Source organism: Zingiber officinale, chromosome 4B, assembly GCF_018446385.1.
Source record: "Zingiber officinale cultivar Zhangliang chromosome 4B, Zo_v1.1, whole genome shotgun sequence".
Classification (NCBI taxonomy): domain Eukaryota; kingdom Viridiplantae; phylum Streptophyta; class Magnoliopsida; order Zingiberales; family Zingiberaceae; genus Zingiber; species Zingiber officinale.
The window spans coordinates 138,068,150-138,093,623 of record NC_055993.1 but is presented as its reverse complement, the minus strand read 5'-3'; the positions used below and the strand labels follow the sequence as shown (position 1 = coordinate 138,093,623).

Sequence of the window (25,474 nt, the reverse complement as noted above, 5' to 3'; positions counted from 1 at the left end):
TCACTAATTGATTGTGTAGATGATTTTGATAATTTAGATAGGTACAATTGGTGTAAGGTTGTATATGACAATATGAGCTCACAGCTGGGGGCCATTGGTGTGATGCTATCATAGAGGCCGAAGCTCGAGGGCTAAGAGGGAAATCAAACTCTTATGCTCAAAGGATTTGCATATCTCTTCGTTGTAAATTCTTAACGTTAATGATAAGTTTATATATTTTAGGCATAAAATTTGAAATTTAACCATTTTATTATATTATATTATATTATATTATATGTGTAAATATATGAACATATCATAATAACAGATCCTTACAAATAACATGTTATTTTAAAAATATACAGATGGAAGTAGTTTGGCATCCATAGGGGAGATCTAATATTAAAGAACCACCTACACGTGCTTTTTCATATACGAAACTTTTTTTTCCCTTCTTCTTTAATATGAAATTGGATTTGAAAATAAATATTGGAAATTAGCCAGATTAGAGCAAACGAATTTATCTGCTATTATTGATTTTAATTGTCGGCATCTCCATTAATCCTGTCCGAAATCTAAGTCAGACGAAATTCGGCTGAGATGTTGCTAGTATTAACGGAGAGGCGACTTTGACATACCTAGCATACATGCACCAGAAAAACGGACCCCCACAGGGATATCAAGGACAGTGGTGACGGAACCGATGGTACTTAGGCTCTGCGCACACTCAGACAAGCACACGGAGCGTTAGAGACCAGAAAACAGGGAAAAAGTCCCCGGCGTAGCCGTGCATGCCCTCCGACGCTTAAGTCATGAGGTACTTTTTCTCCGGAAGAACAATGTATGAAGGAGAAAGCACTGTAGAAGACGAGTGTGAATGTGCACGTATCTTGCTAAGGAAGAGGACCTCCCTTTTTATATGACGCTATGTACCTACGGGAGTCTACTTGTTGTCAGAGAATGTTGGGTGTCAGGGCCTGTCGGATGAGAGAGGATGCACGGTGGCCTCCTATTGGTGGAAGGAATGTTCCATTCATAGGTGATAACAGACCGTTAGAATATTCCCTGACGTATATCAATTACTCTCTAACGGGAGGTTATGATTCTCTGACATTGTTGTCATTTAGCGCTTTTAGCCCTGCCTGGGTTCAGCTATATACAGCTTAGGGTGACCGCTTAGCTGTATTTCCAGGACCGGGCCTTGATGATAAGAATGAGCTATAGTGGGTTGGTCAAGCTCTATCTGAGACTATGACGACGGTTGAAGGGCCGGTTGGGAGTTGTCTTGCTGAAAGTATCAGGCCTGGCTACGTGGCCCGAGCTGAGGAAGCCCGACCAGTTGAGACAGGTCAGCCACTACTCTAGGCTGCATTTTATGTCTTAGATTTGGGGCCCTGCTATGTCTATACCCGACCGAGAATTATGCGATTGGTGACATGAAGCGGTCTAACTTCTTCTTTCTCCTAATTGTTGATTGTTACGTCCCTTTGACTTCTAACCGCCCTAGATTGCCATGAGGCTATGTGGCCCGAGCTGAGGAAACCTGACCAGTCGGGGTAGGTCAGGCACTATTCCAGGCTGCGTCTTATGTCTCAGATCTAGGATCCTGCACTGTCTGTACCCGACCAGGAATTATAGGGTTGATAACATGAGGCGGTCTAACTCCTTCTTTCTCCTAGCTATTAACTGCCACGTCTCCTTGACTTTTGACCGTCCTTGACTGTCACGTCCCCTTGACTTTTGACCGCCACGTCCTCTTGACTTCTGACTACCTGGCCTTATCGGGCCCCACCTTTATGCATTGTATCACAAGTCTCCCCTCCAAGTCTAGTCGAAGGAGGCTCAAGTCCGACTTACTAAACCCACACTCGAGTTTCATTTACTTCGCCTTCTGATTTCGACTAACCTTCTTAATGGCTGGCTAGCATTTTGCCGAGGCATTGCGCTTGAGCCAAGCATCCATGAACATATACCGGTAGAACAAAATCTTGAAAGGTTGTGTTAAAGACTTGTAATCTCATCCTTCTGACTCCACTCCAGAAGTGTGTTAACTCAAGACGGAAGTGGAGTCCTAGGCTAAGTGAAATGCAGCCCAAGAGCAAACTCTCAGTGAAGTTTTATTGGAGTCCAGTCTTCTACGGGATGGTAAGAAGAAACTTGAGACCCTCCACCAGACAGTCGACGCCAGATACCATGAGGAGGTAGCCCTCAAGGAGAAGGCATTGTTGGAACTGGCTCAGCAAACAAAGGTTCTGGATAACCTCAAGCTCACGCACAAGCAAGAGATAGACCACCGAACTAAAGAGCTAGATGTCAAAGACCTCCTTTTGATGGATTACCGAAAGGATTTGGAATCTCAGACCATAGAACTTGGTTCCTTATAGTGGGAGCTGTCTCAAGCCAGAGCTATCCTGTCCGACTCTGTCATCAGCTTAGAAGCTTATAAGGCTGAGGAGAATGATCATCTTCGGACAAGCAGAGAAGAAAACATGTGTTCTTCAGAGTATGGCTCCTAAGTAGGAGATCACTTTGTAAGGTCGCTCGCGTATGGCACGGTAGGAGCAGTCCAATAGCTTAAGGAAGGAGGGTACCTATCGTCTGACCCTCCTGAGGATTTTCTGGAACATCATCGGATCATCAAAGAAATGTCTAATGATATTTTTTCAGAATTCAAGTGATTCTTTGTAATGTACATCTATTCCGCTTATTTATAAAAGTATGTTTATGGTCTCAACAACTTCTTTCTATGATCCCATCGCGGGAGCATTGCATATATGCGTGAGTGAGGCGGAACTCACTCGGCTAAGAGCCACATGGACTGATAAGGAAATGAGGTAGTTCTTTGGGGTCGGGAAGAGCTATACTTAGGGCTACACAAGGACGGGGGTATTAAGACCCAACTAAGTCCTGTATCAGGATGATCAAAATAAAGTTAGACCTCTTCCCAAGGAACGGGTTCTTCTGCTACAGGTAAGAGCTTCTCCAGAATAATATGGATTCCTCTGTCCTGGATCTTCCGAGCTTTGTGGGCCTCTACCTTCACCATGTCCACGTAACATCTGCGAGAGACCAACTATTCGCCTCTAACTTCCTCGATCTGGTCTCCCAAAGGGAATTTCATTTTTTGATGAAAGGTGGAGACTACCGCTCGGAATTCATGCAGGGCGGGTCTCTCTAAAATGACGTTGTAGGAGGACGGAGAATCTACCACGATGAAAGTGCTCATTCGCGTCCTCACCAATGGTTCACTACCCAAAGACATGGCTGGCTTGACCTGACCCATTGGTCGCACTTCGTTACCTATGAACCCATACAAAGAGGTGGCTATGGGTCGGAGTTCACTGGCGTTGATTTGCATGGCCTTAAACGCACTTTTGAACAACACGTTGACAGAGCTTCCGATATCAACGTAAACCCTGGCCACGCGACTGTTGACGATGACGACCTTAATTATGAGAGCGTCGTCATGAGGGAACTCCACTCCCTCCAGGTCTTTTGGCCCGAAGCTGATTATGGGCCTTGTAGATTGTTCTCGGCTGCATCCTACCGCATGTATTTCCAAGTGGCGCTCATGAGACTTTCGGGCTTTAGTGGAATCTCCATCAGTGGGCCCTCCAGAGATCATACCAATCCCTCAGATATTAAAATTTCCCCTATTCTCCTCGTCTAGGGATTCCATTGGTTCCTTGTCCCGACCTAGCTGTTGGGTTCCCTGACTTGCACTTTCGGGCAAGGATTTACCTGATTGTCCTGTTGCAACAGGTGAGTTGGCTAACAGCTTCTGAAGCTAGGGTGTGATCTTAGGCGGAGGCAGGCCTAGTTCAGCTGCCCACCGAGAATCTCAGGCGAACTGGAAGCAATCTGTATTGGAATAGGTGTGGGACCCATGGTAGGTGCAATAACGAGGCACCCACTGGCCAAGTCTAGGGACTTGGACAGTTTCTGTCCGCTGCGCTACCCTAGAGTCCTGACCGGGTAGAAATCCTGGTCGGGCATCCTTGGAACGGGGAAAGGGTCAAGCTGGAGGTTGGGGCGACATTCTCTCCCACTTGTTGGCAGGAGTGTTGGTAGAGGCAGACTCCTTGTTTGCTTTCCGCCTGGCCGCCTGGACTTCTTCTACATTAATGTATAGCTTGTTGCCTTCCCAGCATCTCATCAAAGTTTTTTACCGTCTCTCGAATGAGGGCTCGAAAGAACTCTCCTTCTGCCAGACTGTGAGAGAAGACGCTCATCAAGATCTCGGAGGTAGCGGACGGGGCATCCTGGGCTACCTGGTTGAAGCGTTTTATGTAGCTTCTCAAGGGTTCTGCAGACCCTTGCTTGAGGGCGAAGAGACAGTGGTCTGCCTTATGATATTTTCTGCTGCTGGCGAAATGGCGTAGGAATGCGTTCTTGAAATCCTGAAAGTAAGTGATGGATTCGCTTGGCAATCCATCGAACCACTTTTACGCCGAGCCCGACAGAGTATTTAAGAACACATGGCACTTGATGGTGTCGCTGTATTGGTGCAGCAGTGCAGCGTTCTGAAAATTTTGGAGATGGTCCTCTGAGTCTTTACTACCATCGTATTATCCAATAGCTGGGGGCTTGTACCCCTTCGGTAGCTTTTCCTCGAGTATCCTTAGACAGAAGGTCACTTGCTCCTCGAGCATCTCCATCGACTCCTCTAAGAGGACTATAGCTTTCCCCTTCTTTGAATCTCTGGACGGGGAACTCTCAGCCATTGAGGCCTGATGTCACTCTTTCTTATTATAATAGTTCGGGCCCTTGTTATAATAGTCTGAACAGGGCTCACGATAGAAGGCTTAGGGGAAATCCTCGTGTTGTTTCCTCTTGGAGCCCCTATCAGAAACATGGATATGGTCCTTTGAAACTACGAGCATCTTGTGTAGATTTGAAGCAGTGGTGTGTTTTTTGGAATCTACTCGCCTCTTAGCCTCTTTAAACAGTTCGTACTCTCTGGCTGTCATGGTGACGTTGATCTTTTCGGTATCCTCCATCATCACATTCCAGAACAAGTGAAGGAGATTCCCACAGACGATGCCAAATTAATTCTGTCCGAAATCTGAGTCAGACGAAGGTCGACCGAGATGTTGCTGGTGTTGATGGAGAGGCGACTTTAGCACACCTAGCATATGTGCACCGAAAAAATGGGCCCCACGGGGAACTCAAGGACAGTGGTGATGGAACCGACGATACTTAGGCTCTGCGCACACTCAGACAAGGACACGGAGCATTAGAGACAAGAAACTAAGAAAAAAGTCCCTCGTGCAGGCCCTCCGACGCTCAAATCAGGTACTTTTCTCCCGGAAGAATAGTGTGCGAATGAGAAAAGAACAGTAGAAGATGAGTGCGAATGTGCACATACCTTGCTAAGGAAGAGGACCTCCCTTTTTATATGACGCTACGTACCTGCGAAGTCTGCATGTTGTCAAAGAATGTCGGGTGTTAAAGCCTGTCAGGTGAGAGAGGATGCACATTGGCCTATTGGTGGAAGGAAGGCTCCATTCGCAGGTGATAGCAAACCGCTGGAATATTTCCTGACGTATGGTAGTTACTCTCTAACGGGAGGTTACGATTCCCTGACATTGTTGTCACTTAGCGCTTTTAGCCCTACCCGGGTTCAGCTATATACAACTTGGGGTGGCCGCTCATCTGTATTTCCAAGAGTGGGCCTTGATGATAAGAATGAGTTGTAGTGGGCTGGTCGAGCTCTATCTGAGACTATGGTGACAATTGAAGGGTTGGTCAGGAGTTGTCTTGTTGAAAGTACCAAGCCTGGCTACGCGGCCTGAGCTGAGGAAGCCCGACCAGTCGGGGCAGTTCAGGCACTACTCCAGACTGCGTCTTATGTCTAGACTGCCACGTCCCCTTGACTTCTGACTGTCCTAGACTGCCACGAGGCTACGCGACCCGAGATGAGGAAACCCGACCAATCGAGGCAGGTCAGACACTACTCCAGGTTGCGTCTTATGTCTTAGATCTGGGATCCTGCTCTATCTGTACCCGACCAGGAATTATGCAACTGATAACATGAGGTGGTCTAAATCCTTTCTTCTAACTATTGACTACCACATCTTCTTGACTTTCGACTGCCCTTGACTGTCACATCCCCTTGGTTTTTTTACTGTCACGTCCTCTTGACTTCTGATTGTCTGACCTTATTGAGCCCCACCTTTATGCACCGTATCAATATATATTTGAAAACATAAGATTTAAAGCTCTCTTTACTTATGAGAGTGGAAATTAAAACTAACGAAAAGTCCCGCGGTGAAATTTTTTTTATCATTTACTTCATTAAAATTTTAAGAGGGAAGAGAAATGCAAGCTATCAACGGAGATGGAAAACAATAACGCATGTACCCCTTTTTATTTAAAAAATTACACCATATATATAAAAAATATAACACATTACATATGTATCTTTTTTAATTGATAAAATTATGTCATATATCAAACAAAAAAAAAGAGACACATGCACCATTTTTTTATTACAAAATTTATAACATATACCTCCATCTTTCTAAACAAACATACAAGGGAGAGATTTTTTTCCTTTTTTTATTCTCTTTCCATGTCCCTAAATTTATTTCATCCTTCTATTGTACACCACTTTAGCTAAAATGAGCATTAGGTATAGAGTTTAGGATCTCGGAAGTGAAAAAAAAACACTAGATTGCAAGATGGATAACGTATCATTACATATATATATAACAAATTTTTATGCTTTTTGCTTTTTTTTTTTTTTTTTTTTTTTTTTGCAATGCATGACTCCGTACGCCCACATCAAGAGTTTCAATCACAATTATTGTATTGCATTTTATTGATGTATTACCATTTTGTTTATCAGTGTATTATTCTATAGTAGCTCATTTTTCAGATGCGTCCAGTTTGTCGGTTTTCTTTTTATATCATCCTTCTTATTAGTTGTACGTCTTTCACTCAACTTCTTGTATTCCTAAGTTCTTACATATTTACACACAAAGATCAACTATATATGACTTAACTTAATCTGGTTAATCATATCAAAATTAACCAGAGGTATTTACAATCTCTCCTTTTTTTAATGTACATTAACCCAAGTTAAGTTAGGGTTAAGTCAAAATGAAATAACATAGTAAATTGTAATTATAACAATTAATTGCAATGCAATAAATTAACTAAGTTAATAAAATTATAAAAATAAGTTCAAAGATAAAAATAAAACTTACCCTAAGTATTTTTACCTATTTCTCCCCGTCACATAAAAAAATGGGAAAGATATGAAAAAAAAAAATGAGAAATTTTATTGGGGTTTATTAAGAGAATATATTGCAAAGTAACATTTTTCAAAAATTATTTTAAAAAATATTCAAATTTTATGGATTAATCTTCTATTTTGACAAAAAATATTTTAAAAATTACTTTTTGATTTTGAAAATTCTGAAAAATTTTGTCGAATTTAAGCAGAATAAGTTTACCAGTAGAAAATTTTTCACTGAAAAATATTATTTAGTCTAACAGAAATAATTTATTTTAGTAAAACAACTCATTTTTAAAAATAAATATTTTACAAAAATTTAACTCTAAAAATTCTACTAATTTTCTTGGATAGGTAAAACATATTGTGTAATGGTTGAAAAATAAAAGTTTTTAAATTCTATTTTATTTTTAATATTAAAAATTTATTTTTTACAAAATAATTCGTAATAATTCAGATAATATTAAAAAAAAAAATTATTAAGATAGATAAAGTCATGTTTTTAATAGAAAAATAAAGGTTTTCAAAAATAAGTATGCGTAAGAATTTTAAATTACAAAATATAATTTTCAATAATAATTTTATAGAAAATAACTCAACAAAAAAAAAATTAAAAAAAAATCCTTAATACTCTGTTCTATAAGTATAAAAAATTTTAATAATAAATTCAAACAAAAAAAATTTACTTGAAAAATATTTTTCTACTTAAAAGAATTTCTATCCTAGAAATTCAAAAATTTAAGAATTTAATCTAAAAAAAAATTTAGGACCCAATATAAGTTCCTACCTACTAGATTTACTAAAAATTTTATAGGTACATAATTTCTAGGTATTTTTCTAATTTGCCCTTATGATGTTTTATGTACCAGTTGATTCTACTTTAATTTCTAAATTTTGATTTTCCTAATTTTGATTTTAGTCCGGCATTGAATACGCAGAGGTCATGTTTGTACATGTCACCTTAGTTTAGTAAAATTCGAGTCCTGGATTTACACCTCCAATTCGTGTGAGAGAGAGAGCATTTCGTCATACATGTTTACAATATTCATTAGTTATTCAATATAAACAAAACATAAGTAATAAAAACTTTCAATATGAGATTAAACTCTGACTCATAATCTATCTTTTTTCCATTTATAATTTTTCCAACAAATTTAATGGCTAGAAGATCATAATTGACAGTAGTGAAATTGTTACGAAATTACAAGTGCACGACTATGTCATTAGTAATAAAATATCAATTCTATAGGTCGACTATTGATTAAGCACTAGTTAACTTCGTATAGTGAATTATCTAGACAATCAAATGTTGGTGACCATATGCAAGAGAAAGGGAGAGAAATAAGGGGAAAGAGAGAGGAGTTGGACGGTGGATGAATGATTCTAAGAGTTCAATTTTATTGTAATATTGATCAATGTGTTATGGATTGCTCATCTCAAATCCTCTATTCTTATGCAATGTAGTAAGTCTAACTAAATCCCGACACTCTTCCGCGACAGTCATATCAGAATGTTGCTCCCTTTATTATCCGATGCCTCTAGGTAATAGAGATAACCTAGGATATTCGATCATACAATTATAGATTATACAATAAACCTATTAACATAAAATAAGGAACAACCCATTAAGCCTAATTAGGTCCTTTCGTGTAAGAGACTACCCTCCCTTTCAAGGTGATGACCCTAAAAGTCTGATTACCCTTGTCACAAGGTCTCCGGGCATACGATTTAGAGCATCTCTTCTACGAGGTGAGTGATCTATACATCTAATCAATTAAACATGGAAATTAAGCACAAACACATCACACACACGTTTAATCAAATGGATACAAGGCATAAACATGTTATTAGAAGGAAAATTGGCAAATCTATAGAGTTCAGATCGATCTTATATTATAATTACTTCCTACATCCTAAGAATCAGAGGATCTACTCCATTACAAAGGAATAATAAATGAGAGATAAGAAATAAATCATCCTACAAGAAATAAAGGTTGACCAGATGTTAGGCATGAGGTTCCAACAGGTCACAGTTGACCGGATGTTGGATTTGGGGACCCTAGACTTGGTTTAAGCAAGTCAAGGGGAGTCCAATCGATTAGCCGATCGATTGGCACTGTGCTGCGACAAGCAACGGCCCAATCGATCGGTCGATCAATTGGGAGCCTTTGTCACAGGCACAGAATGCTTCCCAATCGATCAGCCGATCGATTGGGCACCTCCAATCGATCAACCGATCGATTGGGGAGCTGGAAATCGCACGAGTCATGATAAATGCTGAATCAATCGATTGATCGATTCAGGTTTCTCCAGCAGAGCATAGAGGCACTTTGAATCGATCAGTCGATCGATTGTGATATGACCGTTGGCGCAGGTTAAAGCTTTTGGCGAGCGATTTCTTCGGTAGCTTCTTCTCTTGTGCTCCCGATTTTCTTCATGCAATTTCTCCCCAACTCACAGCCAATTCTTAGAGGCTCTTGGGGACAAGTGCTGGTGCACTTTCAAGGTTCAAGAGGCAACAACAAGCAACAAGTAAGCAAGAAGAGAGGGTTTTTCTTTATATTCTTGTATTTTTCTTCTTGCGTGTGTTGTATTTGTTGTGTGAGTGTTGTACGAAGTTTTTCCACCTCCGGTAGTTACCGAGAAGGAGTGTTAGTGGATGAGAGCGTCGTGTGTGGATCTTTGGATTAGTCACCTCTTCTTTGGATTAGTCCTTCATGTTAGCGTTGTAAGTGTGTTTCGTGTTTCATTTCACTGCATATCATCATCACAAAGTAGGCCAACGAAGCGTGACGAGCTATTCACCCCCCCTCTAGCACTAAACGACCCTAACAAGTGGTATCAGAGTGAGGTCGCTTTTCACCATAATCATCGTCGGAAGGGGCAAGAAGCTAGAGGGTGAAGAAGATAAAACAAATTCAAAAGTCGAAGACTTCATCAAAAGGCTCAACTTCAAGATGGAATTCAAAATAGACTTGGATTCGACACGAGGGTGCCTCCACCATTTATAATGACAAGTTACGATTCTTGGAAATCAAGAATCAAAAATTTCTTGATGATGGAGATAAAGCAATGGTTTGCTCTAATGGAAAGCTTTGAAGCTTCAACAAATTCAAAAGGCAAGCCTCTCAAGAAAAGCAAATGGAGCCAAGAGCAAATCCAAAGATGTGAGGTCAATGATAAAGTGACCAAGCTATTGGTTAATCTATTGCCTAGCAATATCTTGAAGCAAGTGGGAGAATTTAAAGATGCCAAGGAGCTTTGGAGCAAATTGGCAAAGATCTATGAGATCCCCTCCACTACACCTAATCAAGAAAGATCCAAAGAGGACGACTCATTGGATCAAGATCAAGAGGAAGAAGACTCCGAAGTTGAGAGATGCTCAACTTTCGAAGAAGAAGTTCAAGAAGCTTCATCCTCAAAAGAGTGCAACTAAAAGAGCAAAGAGGGAGCATACTATTTGTTTCATGTTCAAGAGGATGAAGATGATGAAGCCTCCACCTCGAGGCAGCGTCGGTCCTAACAATCAGGAGGCCCGGGGCGAAACGATCAAAATAAGTCCTTAATTTTTTTTTTCATAAAGTAAAATTTATTTATAATGACTTCTTCTAGCTTTTCTAGATGCAAAATCATCTATAGTATTATTAATTTTAAGATTTTCTAAAATCTCTGTTTCAATAGATAAAATTGTTAATCCATTCAATCTTTCTTGTGACATTGTTGATCTCATGTATATTTTTAACAATTTTAATTTTGAGAAACTCCTTTCAGCTGATCCTACGGTAACAGACATAGTTAACAATATTCTATAAGCAATTGTAACATTTGGATAACAATCTATATTTTTCACAAAATTAAGAATATCAATTGCTAACATTATCTCATTTGATAAAGTCACTTGTAATATTTTTAATTCCGTAAACAAATCATCTAACTCAACATCTAATGATTTTTCATGCGTAAAAGTGGATGTTAAATTAATACAACATTTTCTCAACTCATCATTATCTAATGATTTTAATGTTTTCGAATCAAACAAAAAACCAAATATATTTTCAAATGTTTTCATTTCATCAAATCTACTTTTCAAAGAAGAAATTGTCATGTCTACAACAATCACAAAATAATCAATTCTAAAAGATTCTTCCGGTGATAGTGGAATTTCATCATCTTCTTTCTCATTAAATTAATTTTTTCTAAAAATACGACGTTTCATTGAAAATATTGGCTCTATATTCATATCAAATGCAAGACTTTTAGCAATAGTCAAACTTGTTGCAAAACCATCGTTCTTATATTTTTCAAAATATGATATTACACCATCTAATTGTTTCATAGCAGAATCAATGCACATAGATTTTGAGTGTAACTTTTTACTTATCATGTTTATAGCAAATAAAATGTCATACCAAATAACCATACCAACTAAAAATTCAAAACTTTCAATTGAGTTAATTATACTTTCAGCTTCACTCTTAGACTTTGCATCATCACAAATGTTATATAACTCTAATAAAGCACTTCGCACTTCAAGAACCTGAAATATAGTAGCTTGAACACTTCTAATACGACTTTCCCAATGTGTGTTTGAAAAAGATTTGACAGTTAATCCTTTCACATTATCAAGTAAAACTTTCCATCTTTTAGGAGAACTTGAAAACAATATGTATATGCGTTGGACTACTCCAAAAAAATAAACAGTTTTAACACAAGAATGTGTCATATTACTAAGAGTCAAATTAAGACTATGACAAGCACATGACATGTATAACGGTCTTGGATTTATTTCAAGCAACCTCTTTTGAACTCCTTGGTGTTTTCCTTTCATATTAGAACCATTATCGTAACCTTGACCTCTAATATTTTCAATACTAAGATCAAGTGATTTTAACATATTTTTTAATTGATTAAAAAGTCCAAAACCAGATGTATCATTAACTTTTAGAAACTGTAAAAAATACTCTTTTATCATCACATTGCTAGATGACAGATTAACACATCATACTATGAAAGTCATTTGTTCTTGATGACTTATATCTGGAGTACAATCAAGAATTACTGAAAAATATTGGCTCCTTAATTTTCTTAATGATAATACTTCTAACATTATCAGCTAAAAGAGAAATCAACTCATTCTGAATTTTATGACCAAGATAATGATGATGAATTTCATGATTTTGAATGCGTCTAATATGATCTTGCATCTCAACGTCAAATTCAGCAATCATTTCAATCAATCCTAAAAAATTTTCATTACTTTCTTGATATAGTTTCTCATTAGATCCTCGAAATGCCAAACAATGTTTAGAAAGACATTTTAAAATTACTAATATTCTTGTAACAACTTGTCTCCAACACTATTTTTCTTTAGAGATTTCTCGTTGTAGATCTTTATCAATTGTTTCATTTTTATCTAATCTCATTTTTAATTCTTTCCAATAGTTCATATTAGTTATATGTTCAATAGAATTTTCATGTTCTTTAAGTCGTTCACTGATATGCTTCCAATCTCTAAACCCATCATTTGCTAAAGAACTTCTATTGTTTTCAGATTTAAATAACTTACAACAAAAGCAATAAACTTTATCTACATGTTTACTGTATACCAACCACTTTCGGTCTCTTACCTCTCCATTACTTAATTTTTTTAAATAATGCGTACTTGGAAAATGTCTAGAGTAGTGATCAAAAGGAAATATGAGATTCATTTCTCTAATAGGCCCCTTTTCAACTAAAATATTATGAGCATTATTATCAAGATTATCCTAATTCCTTGGACCATATATATCAAGTGGAGAAATAAATTGTTTATCAATATTAGTATTCTCATTATCTACTACATTAGTAACATTTTCATGCTCTCTTAAATTATCTCTATCCTCATTAACATCATGAATTTCATTAGACTCATCATTAACGTCATAAATTTCATTAAACTCATCATTAACATCATGAATTTCATTAGACTCCTCGTTAACATCAAGTATTTCCTTAAACTCATCTATATTATCCCTATTTAAATTTTCTATATTTTCATTAGAACTTGATCTTTTAATAAAAAATTTATTAAGAGCACCTCGTTATGATTCATTTAATTGTTCTATTCTTTTTCTTTTTCTTTTCTTTTTCCACATCCAGAAATATATTTTCTAGGTAGCATATTATAATGCACAAAATTATAATAATTGCAAAACTATAATTTAAATAAACTGAATAAAACTATAATTTAAATTAACTAGAATAAATGCACCTGGATGAAAAAGATCGGTAGATGACAACCCGCAACCGCCGCAACTCGCGAACCTCCGCAACGCAAGCCGTAGAGGTTCAAAACCTTCAAGTGCAACGTGCAAGAGGTGATGGACTGCTGGTGCAGGGGTGTAGAGAAGAGGCAAAGGCGTAGCCTCATTGTGACGCCGTCGCAGAGTCGCTGGTAGTAAGGAGAACAAACTGCAAACAAAAATGAAAACAGAAGACTAAGAGAAAAATGATGTAATTGTAAAAGAATTCCAAGAGAAAAGAGAGAATATGGAAAAGGAGAGCGTTGGCGAAAATTACAAAAGCTTGAGCTTGTCTGCTTGTGCAGTGGCCGAAGAGAATGTTTGAAACTTTGAGCTTGTCTGCTTGTGCGGCGGCGGAAGAAAAGAGCAACAATGCAAGCTTTACAAAACGTCAAAACCTAAATACCTAATTCTTAAAACAATTAATATATATATATATATATATATATATATATATATATATTATACAAATATTTAAATGTTGTGGGCCCCGCCCACACTTGGGGCCCTAGGCAATCACCCAGGATGGCCCGGCCTCTGGGTCGGGGCTGCCTCTAGAACTGAGGGGGAGTCATGTGCTTTCACACAACTCCCCTTGTTAGTTGCTGGTGGGAGGCATGACCGTGCTTTTAGGCACAATCGACCTCTACTTTTTGGTTAGTGAGAGAGCAGGGCACTGCCTACCCTTGGACTGGCACACGACCATGTCTCTAGGGCACAACCAGATTGCTGATTTCTTTCAGAGTTGCTCTCATGTACGTTTTTTTCTCTATTTTCACTCCAAATTATGTATTGTTAATAAAAAATAGATCTCCGAATAAAAGGAATGGAAGTAAGATATAATAATAAAATAAAGTGCAATAAATATAAATTATACTCATGAAATATAAGTAAATATAAGTAGATGTATGTCAAAAAAAAATACATAAAAATATATATAATTTATGCATATTACACCCCTAGATTTATATTTTTGTTTATTCTCAAGTAAAAACTGCATATAAAGTCATATAGTTAAATAGTACATCGTAATCTCAGCAAATTAGTCTAATCCTATCAAATAATTTTAGTGGCAAGCAAGATACAAAAATAATTTAAATATGATCTAAGAAATAATTCTCCGTGCTCAGTATAATATTATACTGACCTGAATTTATCAAACTTCGAACCCTAAATCTAATCAACTTATCATAGGACCGTGTTTTGTTATACTATTAGGCCCTGTTTGGTATGCTTGATTAGGATAGGATTACAAGTTAAATTCATGTTTGACTGGTTTTTAAAAAAGCCAATAATAATGGAGAGCCTGATTAAAATACTGTAGCAGCGGGAAAATCAATCCCACGTCGAAGAAGGTATTAATAATCCCAAATTGAACAGTAAACCTGATAACTAGTTAAAAGGACGTTTTTACCCTTGCTGTGATGCTTTCCTTGCCCTAAAAATTACTAATAGTGGGGATATTTTAGTCATATAATTAATAATCCATACTTTTATCCTTACCATAAAAATCATACCAAACAAAAATAATTTTATCATAGTTTACTAAATATCCTTATTAAAAGATTACTATCATGTAAATTTATAATCCCTCGGTAATCCTATCACACAACTAAACGCTACCTTAGTAATAGACACATATAAGAAAAGGATGGGAACTTATTCCTAGGGCCTAGGAGATGTTCTTTGTTTGGATAGGAACCAAGCAGTGAACACATCGTGCACACATCGCTCTTGTGAGCTTAATTTATCATTTTCTTTGCACGTGCTTTTTCGTATACGGAGGGTTTTTTTTTCTTCTTCTTTAATATGAAACTGGAAATTAGTATTCTTGTATTTTTCTTCTTGCGTGTTTTATATTTGTTGTGTGAGTGTTGTGCGAGGTTTCTCCATCTCCAGTAGTTACAGAGAAGGAGTGTTTGCATAGTGGATGAGAGCGTCATGTGTGGATCCTTGGATTAGTCACCTCTTCTTGAGGTGGATACCAAGTAAATCATTCATGTTAGCGTTGTAAATGTGTTTCGTGTTTCATTCCACTGCATATCATCATCACGAAGCAAGCCAACGAAGCGCGACGAGCTATTCACCCCCCCCCCCCTCTAGCACCAAATGACCCTAACAAGTGGTATCAGAGCGAGGTCGCTCTTTACCAGAATCATCGTCGGAAGGGGCAAGAAGCTAGAGGGTGAAGAAGTTGAAGCAAATTCAAAAGTCGAAGACTTCATCAAAAGACTCAACTTCAAGATGGAATTCTAAGATGGACTTCGATTCGACACGAGGGTGCCTCCACCATTCACAATGACGAGCTACGATTCTTGGAAATCAAGAATCGAAAATTTCTTGGTGATAGAGATAGAGCAATGATTTGCTCTAATGGAAGACTTTGAAACTCCAACAAATTCAAAAGGCAAACCTCTCAAGAAAAGCAAATGGAGGCAAGAGCAAATCCAAAGATGTGAGGCCAATGATAAAGTGACCAAGCTATTGGTCAATCTATTGCCTAACATCATCTTGAAGCAAGTGGGAGAATTTAAAGATGCTAAGGAGCTTTGGAGCAAATTGACAAAGATCCATGAGATCCCCTCCACTGTACCAAATCAAGAAGGATCCAAAGAGGACGACTCATTGGATCAAGATCAAGAGAAAGATGACTCCAAAGTTGAGAGATGCTTAACTTCCGAACAAGAAGTCCAAGAAGCTTCATCCTCAAAGGAGTGCAACCAAAAGAGTAAAGAGGGAGCATACTCTTTGTTTCATCTGCAAGAGAATGAAGATGATGAAGCCTCCACCTCTAGGGCTGAGGGGAAGTCATGTGCTTTCACACGACTCCCCTTGTTAGTTGCTGGTGGGAGGCATTGTTAGGACCAAAAGTAGCTAGAGGGGGGGTGAATAGCTCGTCGCGTGCTCGTTGCTCGGCGTGGCTTGTTTCTTCAAGGATATGCAGCGGAAAATAACAGAAACAAACACACAACGCTAACAAGGTTGGTTTACTTGGTATCCACCTCACAAGAGGTGACTAGTCCAAGGATCCACACCACGCACGCACCCTCCACTATGAAAACACTTCTTTTCGGTAACTACCGAGGGCGGAGAAGCCCTACAAGACTCTCAGTACAAGAAGAAAGGAAAGGGAAACTAAATACAAGCGCAAAGCTTACAATGAGTACAGAAAACCCTAACCCTAGCTTCTCTTCTTGTCTTTGATCCGCCTCTTGACTTGGAAAGCTTCCAAGATCCTTCAAGAACTGGCGATCTGATCTTTGAGAGCGCTGTGGAGAAGTTGGCGAAAGATCCGGAGTGAAGAGAAGAGAAATGAACGCCTGCGCCTTAAATCGACGCTAACGGTGGAACCCGATCGATTCAAATGTTCCGAATCGAGGCTGCTGATCGATCCACGGATCGATCCGGAGCGCCTCTGTGCTCACCGGATCGATCCACGGATCGATCCGGCCATTCTAATCGATCCGTCGATCGATACGGTAGCGACCTGGATCGATCCACGGATCGATCCGACGCTCGATTGGAAGAACTGATCGATCCATCGATCGATTCAGAGCTGGATCGATCCACGGATCGATCCAAGCTTGGTTTTACCCAAAACCAAGTCCCAAACCTCCTAACCAACATCCGGTCAACCTTGACTGTTGGTACATCATGCCCAGCATCCGGTCACCCTTGACCTGCCAGACTCCCACCAAGTGTCCGGTCAATCCCTTTGACCCACTTGGACTTTACTCGTCGTGCCAAGTATCGGTCACTCCCTTGACCTACTTGGACTTCCCAACACCGGATGTCCGATCATCCTTGATCCATCTGGATTTCCTTCCTTGCCAAGTATCCAGCCAATCCTTTGACCTACTTGGACTTCCAAACACCAGATGTCCGATCATCCTTGATCCATCTAGATTTCCTTTGTCTGGCTTCACTCACCAGGACTTTCACCTAGCTTCACTCACTAGGGTTTTCTATCTGCCTAGCTTCACTCACTAGGACTTTCACCGGCTTCACTCACCAGGATTTCCTTTCGCCTAACTTCACTCACTAGGACTTTCACCGGCTTCACTCACCGGGATTTCTCTGCCTAGCTTCACTCACTAGGACTTCCTTCGCCTAACATGCCAGTTAGGACTTCCCAGTCAAGTATCCGGTCAACCTTGACCTACTTGACTCTTCTTCGATCAATATCTTATTGTCAAACATCTAAACCCAAACCAAGACTCAGCTTGGTTAACCAGGTCAACCTTGACCTGAGGGATGTTGCACCAACAATCTCCCCCTTTTTGATGTTTGACAATATTACAATCACACTTACAATACCACATGTAAGTTAGGCTAATCCCATAGCCTCATTCTTCATGCCACTAGGTAATGAAAGCATAAGTTAAGCTCTTCATTCTCCCCCTAAGAGGGCAAACTCCCTCTAGGTAATGAAAGCCTAACTTACTCCCTTTCACAAGCCCTTTCATTCTCCCCCTATTGGCACACATCAACCCCTTACTAATAAAACACATCAACCCATGCTCCAATTTTGGGCACACTTCAACAAATCCATTGTTGAAAAACTCTCCCCCTGAAGAGTTGCTCATCGTTGTTCACAACATCACTTATTGTGATCAACACGATAAAGAAGGTCCCATACCCTTCATTTATCCGTACCTTCTCCCTCATTGTAGACAAATACTCAACCTTGAGCATTTTCTAACCACGTGAGTTCCCACTTGAAATAATGAGGATATCCACTCCCCATTTCAAGTTCAAAAGCTCATACATGAGCATTTTCTTTAAAGAAGGTTAACCACCTTCCAAGGTTCATGAAAAAATAATTTTTCATGTCTTTAAAGAGTCCCTCCCCCTAAAGACATGGTGGTAACTTCTGTCATTGCACCAACAATGACTTGGAATCCCTAAACCGTTAGGAAACCCAAATTTAGAAGTTTTGAGGTTCAAATACTCAAAATTTGAAACAAACCTCAACCTAAACTTCAATGAAGCCTTCCTTAACCAATCCATCCTTGTTTTCACATGAAAATACCCTTTGTATGTATACAAATGTATTTTAGGGATTTGGAATGGTTACCTAGACTCAACGAGGTTCAAATATGCTGAAATCAGGCCTTCCCAGCCAAAATCAGCAACTTGGATCGATTGGAGTTGGGTTCCAATCGATTGAACCTTTCTGAATCGATCCACTGATCGATTCATATTACCTGGATCGATCGGCTGATCGATCCAGCGAGCTTCTGCTCGCGGACGAATTGCCTTCTGAATCGATCCACGGATCGATTCGGGCACTCCAATCGATCCATGGATCGATCGGAGCTCTGATAGTTGCTGAAATTCCATTTCAGTCAACTTCAGAAACCCCTAAAAAATTCTACAAAAATCCAAAAATCATGAAATTTCGTGTAGACATTATTTAGGGCATACTTAATCATGGAAAAATAGCTTTCTATGAAAATACATCATATTTTCAAAGATTGACACAAACTTGAAAACTTGCAAAAACTTTAGTGTTTTCTTCAAGTTTGTGTCTAACTATTCAATGGTGATTACTATCAAAAGACAGCCTTCACCAAGGTTTTCCAAAAACATTTAAAACATTTTTAAAACTAATATCCCATCATGTTCCTTGGGCATAATGCACATGACTTGTACATTAGCTTTCCCAATGATGGGAAAACACATAACTATGTGTTTTGATGAAACTTAAAACTCAAAAGAATGCACTAAATCAACATCTTGAGTTTTGTTCATCATCCTAACATCTCACTTGTATCTAATGTGCACTAAAACACATACAAGTCATCTTATAGGTCTTTGTGAGATGTAGAGATTGGTTTTGCCCTAATCTAGGGATCATGCATACTATCTAGGCATTTTGGAGATATTAGACACCCACCTAGGATGTCACTTGTTAATAAGTGTTGTTAAATGCCTTTTGTCCTTGATTACAAGGAATTAAACTTAATGCATGATAATGTTATGGCATACATCAACAGGAAATAATTTTCAAAAGAAAATATCCTATAACTACATGATGTATGAATGTCATGACATGATATTTTTGTATTTTTCATAATAAGTCATTAATGCAAAAGTAGACATGATGTCATGGCATATGATGGGCAAACAATCATGGCAAGATTTAGCATAAATAAAATATACCTAGATTAACTATCTAAGTATCCTTAAAACCTTAGCTAAACTTACAACTTAAACCTAGATTGCCCTTAAGTGCGTCACGAAAACTCCAAAACCTAAATTGGCATTTCTAATTCCCTTGATTAATTTATGCCAATTGAAATTAAGCATATTCCTCAAATGTTGGCATATTTCATTTTTCCACAAGAGTAGCACTTTAAAGTTAAGGCCCGGATTGCCTTAAATTTCCTAAGAACATACCAAAATCCCAACTTGGTAGCTCTTATGAATTTCCCAATATGTGCCTTTTAAGATTAAAATCAAATTTTCACCACTAGGCACATTTTACTCTTTCAAGGAGTAAATAATAGTTCCATTTCATTTTCAAAGGTTAACAAAACCTTGAAAATGCTCCTTGAGTGTCAATTTCCTCAAAGTTGGGTTAACTACCCTTCTAAGCGGAGTTGACACTCTCTAACCCATCTATGGGGTAGAGAAGATGCTCCTAGGAACCCAACACCTATTGGTGCTCCTTGGATGCTCTAGGTATTTACTAGGGATAACTTCCCTAGATACCTTCCTAGTGACCTTGTTTGGCTTCTTGGAGGCCTTGGTCACACTTTCTAGGTCAACTCTAGGGATAGCCTCCCTTGTGACCTTGTTTGTGACTTTCTTAGACTTCTTAGAAGCCTTAGTCACATTTATTGCAAAAATACTCTTAGGGATGACTTCCCTAGTATTTTTGGCTTGACCACTAGACCTAGGGTTTGTTCCATAACTATATGGAACTCTATGGTAAGTGGGCACATCCTTCTTAGCCTTTGGTTTGTATCCCAAACCTCTATGGCCATTGGATGGCTTTTGTACCCCTAAACCTAGGTTATGCTCTTTTTGCCCTAATAGGATATTTTCCATCCTTTTTAGGGTCTTTTCCATTTTATCAAGTCTTGACCTCAAGACTTGATTTTCCATCACTAAGTCCTTAGTTTTTGTTTTTCCATTAAGTTCATGAGCATTTTTGTTTCTAGGCTTGTAGCTACAATCCTTAGAGTTCTTGCCTAGACTTTTACCTACATTCCTAGCCTTAGGTGTAGTAGTTTTGGCATGTAGGGCCACATGCTTTTCCTTAAAGCCCTCATGCTTCCTATTCTTATGGTAAATTGCATTAAAATTATAAAAGTTAGAACTATCATGCTTTTTACCATAATGTAAAGGGGAAGGCTCAATAAATGTTACCTTCCTTTTTACCTTAGAGGCTCCCCCTTGACTTGAGCTTCCTCCTTGAGCCTTGGCCATCTTCTTCCCCTTAGGGCATTGACTCCGATAATGCCCCTTTTGATTGCAAGAGAAGCATATGATATGCTCCTTGCTCTTCTTTGTTCCGGGAATGGTCTCCTCGGGCTTCTCCTTGCCCTTTTGCGTCACTTGACCCTTCTTCTTGGCCAAGTTGGGACACTTGCTCTTGTAGTGCCCACTTTCCCTACACTCAAAACATATTATATGATTTTTATTTTTAATTGAAACATTTATACCTTCTTGTGTAGGGATGGCACTTGCTCCTCCATTTGCTATTTCTTGAATTTCGGAGGTGGCACCATCTTCTTCTTCTTCACTTGACTCGGATGTAGAAGCTTCTCCTTCTTCTTGATCCGGCGTCACCAAGGATTGCTCCCCCTCAATCCTAGAGGTGGAGGCTTCATCATCTTGAACACGAAACAAGGAGTATGCTCCCTCCTTGTTCCCTTCGTTGCATTCCCTTGAGGATGAAGCTTCTTGGATTTCCTCTTTTTCGGAGGTTGAGCATCTCTCAACCTCGGAGTCCTCCTCTTGGTCTTGCTCCAAAGAGTCACCCTCTCTAGATTCTTCATGATCTTGTACAGTGGAGGGGATCTCTTTATGAAGCTTGTCCAATTTGCTCCATAGCTCCTTTGCATCTTCAAATTCTCCAATTTTGCAAAGGATGGTGCTTGGCAATAAATTGACCAAAAGCTTGGTCACTTTGTCATTAGCCTCGCACCTTTGGACTTGCTCTTGGCTCCACTTGCTCCTCTTGAGAACTTTACCCTTTGAATTTCTTGGAGCCTTGAAGCCTTCCATTAGAGCAAACCATTGCTCTATCTCCATCATAAGAAAATTTTCGATTCTTGATTTCCAAGAATCGAAACTCGTAGAAGTGTATGGTGGAGCCACCCTTGTGTCAAATCCAAGTCCATCTTGGAATTGCATCTTGAAGTTGAGCTTGATAAAGTCTTGAACTTGAAGAATTTGCTCCAACTTCTTCACCCTCTAGCTTTTCTTGTTATGCTTGACCCTTCCGGTGATGATTCCGGTGAAGAGCGGCCAGGCTCTGGATCGATCAGTGGATCGATCCAGATTCTTCCCAGCGAACAGAGAGCTTCTGGATCGATCCGTGGATCGATCCAGAGGTCCTGATCGATCAGCCGATCGATCGGGACGATGCTGCTTCGCGCGATAAGCGCTGGATCGATCCGTGGATCGATCCAGGCGCGTTTCCAGAGCTCAGAGGCGATCTGGATCGATCCACTGATCGATCCAGAGCCTGGATCGATCCACGGATCGATCCAGCACTTGGTTTTTGCCCAAAACCAAGTCCCAAACCTCCCTAACCAACATCCGGTCAACCTTGACCTGTTGGTACATCATGCCTAGCATCTGGTTACTCCCTTGACCTGCCAGGACTCCCCACCAAGTGTCCGGTCAATCCCTTTGACCCACTTGGACTTTTACTCGTCATGCCAAGCATCCGGTCACCCTCGACCTACTTGGACTTCCCAACACCGATGTCCGATCATCCTCGATCCATCTGATTTCCTTCCTGCCAAGTATCCAGTCAATCCTTTGACCTACTTGACTTCCAAACACCGGATGTCCGATCATCCTTGATCCATCTGGATTTCCTTTGTCTGGCTTCACTCACCAGGACTTTCACCTAGCTTCACTCACTAGGGTTTTCCATCTGCCTAGCTTCACTCACTAGGACTTTCACCTGGCTTCACTCACCAGGATTTCCTTCTGCCTAGCTTCACTCACTAGGACTTTCACCTGGCTTCACTCACCAGGATTTCCTTCTGCCTAGCTTCACTCACTAGGACTTCCTTCTGCCTAACATGCCAGTTAGGACTTCCCAGTCAAGTATCCGGTCAACCTTGACCTACTTGACTCTTCTTCGATCAATATCTTATTGTCAAACATCTAAACCCAAACCAAGACTCAGCTTGGTTAACCAGGTCAACCTTGACCTGAGGGATGTTGCACCAACAATCTCCCCCTTTTTGATGTTTGACAATACTACAATCACACTTACAATACCACATGTAAGTTAGGCTAATCCCATAGCCTCATTCTTCATGCCACTAGGTAATGAAAGCATAAGTTAAGCTCTTCATTCTCCCCCTAAGAGGGCAAACTCCCTCTAGGTAATGAAAGTCTAACTTACTCCCTTTCACAAGCCCTTTCAGGCATGACCATGCTTTTAGGTACAACCGACCTCTACTTTTTTGGCTTGTGAGGGAGCAGGGCACTGCCTGCCCTTAGACTGGCACACGACCATGTCTCTAGGGCACGACCAGATTGCTGATTTCTTCCGGAGTTGCTCCCATGTGTGTTTTTTTTCTCTATTTTCACTTCAAATTATGTATTATTAATAAAAACATGCAAAAATACAGATATCCGAATAAAAGGAATGGAAGTAAGATATAATAATGAAATAAAAGTGCAATAAATATAATTTATACTCATAAAATATGAGTAAATATAAGTAGATACATGTCAAAAAAATATAAAAATATATATAATTTATGCACATCACACCTCTAAATTTAAACTTTTGTTTATCCTTAAATAAAAATTATCTATAAACTCATATAGTTAAATAGTACATCTTAATCTCAACGAATCAGTGTAATCCTATTAAATGATTTTATTCACAAGAAAAATAAAAAATAATTTAAATATGACTTAAGAAATAATTCTCTCTACTTAATATAATACTTATCTAAATTTATCAAGCTTCAAATCCTAAATCTAGTCAACTTATCATAGCCGTGTTTTGTTATACTAGTAGTAATAGACACTTATAAGAAAAGGATGCGAACTTATTCCTAGGGCCTAGGAGATGTTCTTTGTTTGGATAGGAACCGAGCAATGAACGCATCGCGCGCACATCGCTCTTGTGAGCTTAATGCATCATTTGCTTTGCACGTGCTTTTTCATGTACGGAGCGTTGATTTTCTTCTTCTTTAATATGAAACTGGAAATTAGTAAATTAGGGCAAACAAATTGAGCTGCTATCATTGATTTCCATCGCCGGCGTCTCCATCTTTCTGTTCGGTGGTGATGGATCGAACTCGAAGGTCGTCGATGAAGCCTTTGATTTCCTCCAGGACGATATCCGACTCCTTGATCTCCGGGAAGGCGTAGAAGGCGTGCATGGCCTCCGGGTACTCCACTAGCCGAGCTGCCCTCCCCCTAGCCCGCAGGCCCTCGTAGTACCTCCGCTGCCAGTCCTGTAGCGGGTCGAATCCCCCCACCACCACCATCGCCTCCGGCAGTGCCGCCTCTAGCTCCCCCTCTGCCCTCGGCCCAAACGGGTTCGCCGCCTCGTGGTCCCTGTCCGCCCCCTCCGGCAGGAAGGCTCGCCACATCCAGTCCGTCCGTTCCACCGACACCATCGGCGCTTTCGTCAACCGTAGCTCCGCCTCCGTCCGCTCCTCCCCGCCGAAGAACGGCTGAATCAGCACCATCCCCGCCAACCGTATTCGCTCCCACGCGTCCGCCGCCCACCGCCGCCCCATGTGGTGCGCGATGTTCGCCCCCGCGGAGTCGCCCGCCAGGAAGCAGCTGGAGAGATCCGCCAGTCCCGCGGCAGCAGCGTCAGCGGTTGCCAGCCCATTGCCGTCGAGGAATCGAAGGACGTCCGCCCCGTCCTCGTATGGCGCCGGGTAGCGGTGCTCAGGTGAAAGGCGGTAGTTAACGGATAGCACCAGGGCTGGGATCTTTCGGCAGATCCGGCGGCAGACGGCGTCGTAGATACGGGAGTCAGGGGAGAGAAAGACGAAGCCGCCGCCGTGGAAGAAGACGATGACGGGAAGGGACTCGCCGGAGCTAGGGACGAAGAGGCGGAACCAGAGGTTACGGGAAGGGTCGACGGTGACGTCGGCGGTGCGGACGCCGCGGACGGGGGTCGCGGAGGCCGGAGAGCGGGCGTCGATTAAGGAAAGGAGGGAGCGGTTGAGGGAGCCGTTGGAGCGGCGGCAGAAGTCGGTGACGGTGGAGATGGCAGCGACGGAGATCCGCGTCTTCCACGGGAGCTTGAGGGAGGCGGCGGAAGGCCAGGGCTTCGCTGGCGAAGTATCGGTTTCCGTCATCTTGGCGCTCGGTTTCCGTTTATTTGGAAAGAAAGGGGAAAAGGAAGGTGGGCGATTGGCTGATTCACGCTCTTGTGGTGGCCACTAACCGTAAATAAACATCCAGATCACGTGATCAGCTCGAGGAAGGAAGAAGAACACGTGTCGGTTGGTTTCCCTTCCTTTTTTTTAAATATCAAATAAATTGAAATAGATATTTACCACCTTTACTATTAAAAAAACAAATATACTTCTGTATTTTAATGGATAAAAATTTCATATAATTAAAAAAAACAGTAATTTTTTAGAGGGCGTGCTCAAAATTTAGGATTGTCCACAACACACATCAAGATTTGAGAATGTTTAAAAGGCACATCTCCTCTTTACTAAAGAGAAGAATGCAAGAGAAAAACTTAATTTTGACGTAAGAGAAAAATGGAAAAGAAATATACTTTTGAGTATTCTCA

The 25,474-nt window shown here is 40.2% G+C and overlaps 1 protein-coding gene across 1 annotated transcript; it reads right to left on the bottom strand.

Moving 5' to 3' along the window:
- Window positions 1-23,866: 23,866 nt before the first annotated feature.
- Window positions 23,867-25,209, bottom strand: LOC121977008 (probable carboxylesterase 18). The gene has a single exon (XM_042529477.1). The coding sequence runs from the start codon at window positions 25,026-25,028 to the stop codon at window positions 23,952-23,954; it is 1,077 nt and encodes a 358-aa protein (XP_042385411.1). The 5' UTR covers window positions 25,029-25,209; the 3' UTR covers window positions 23,867-23,951.
- Between the last annotated feature and the right edge of the window lie 265 nt (window positions 25,210-25,474).

Coding starts and splice junctions, on each gene's coding strand:
- LOC121977008 (XM_042529477.1), bottom strand. CDS start 25,028: ATGACGGAAACCGATACTTCGCCAGCGAAGCCCTGGCCTTCCGCCGCC.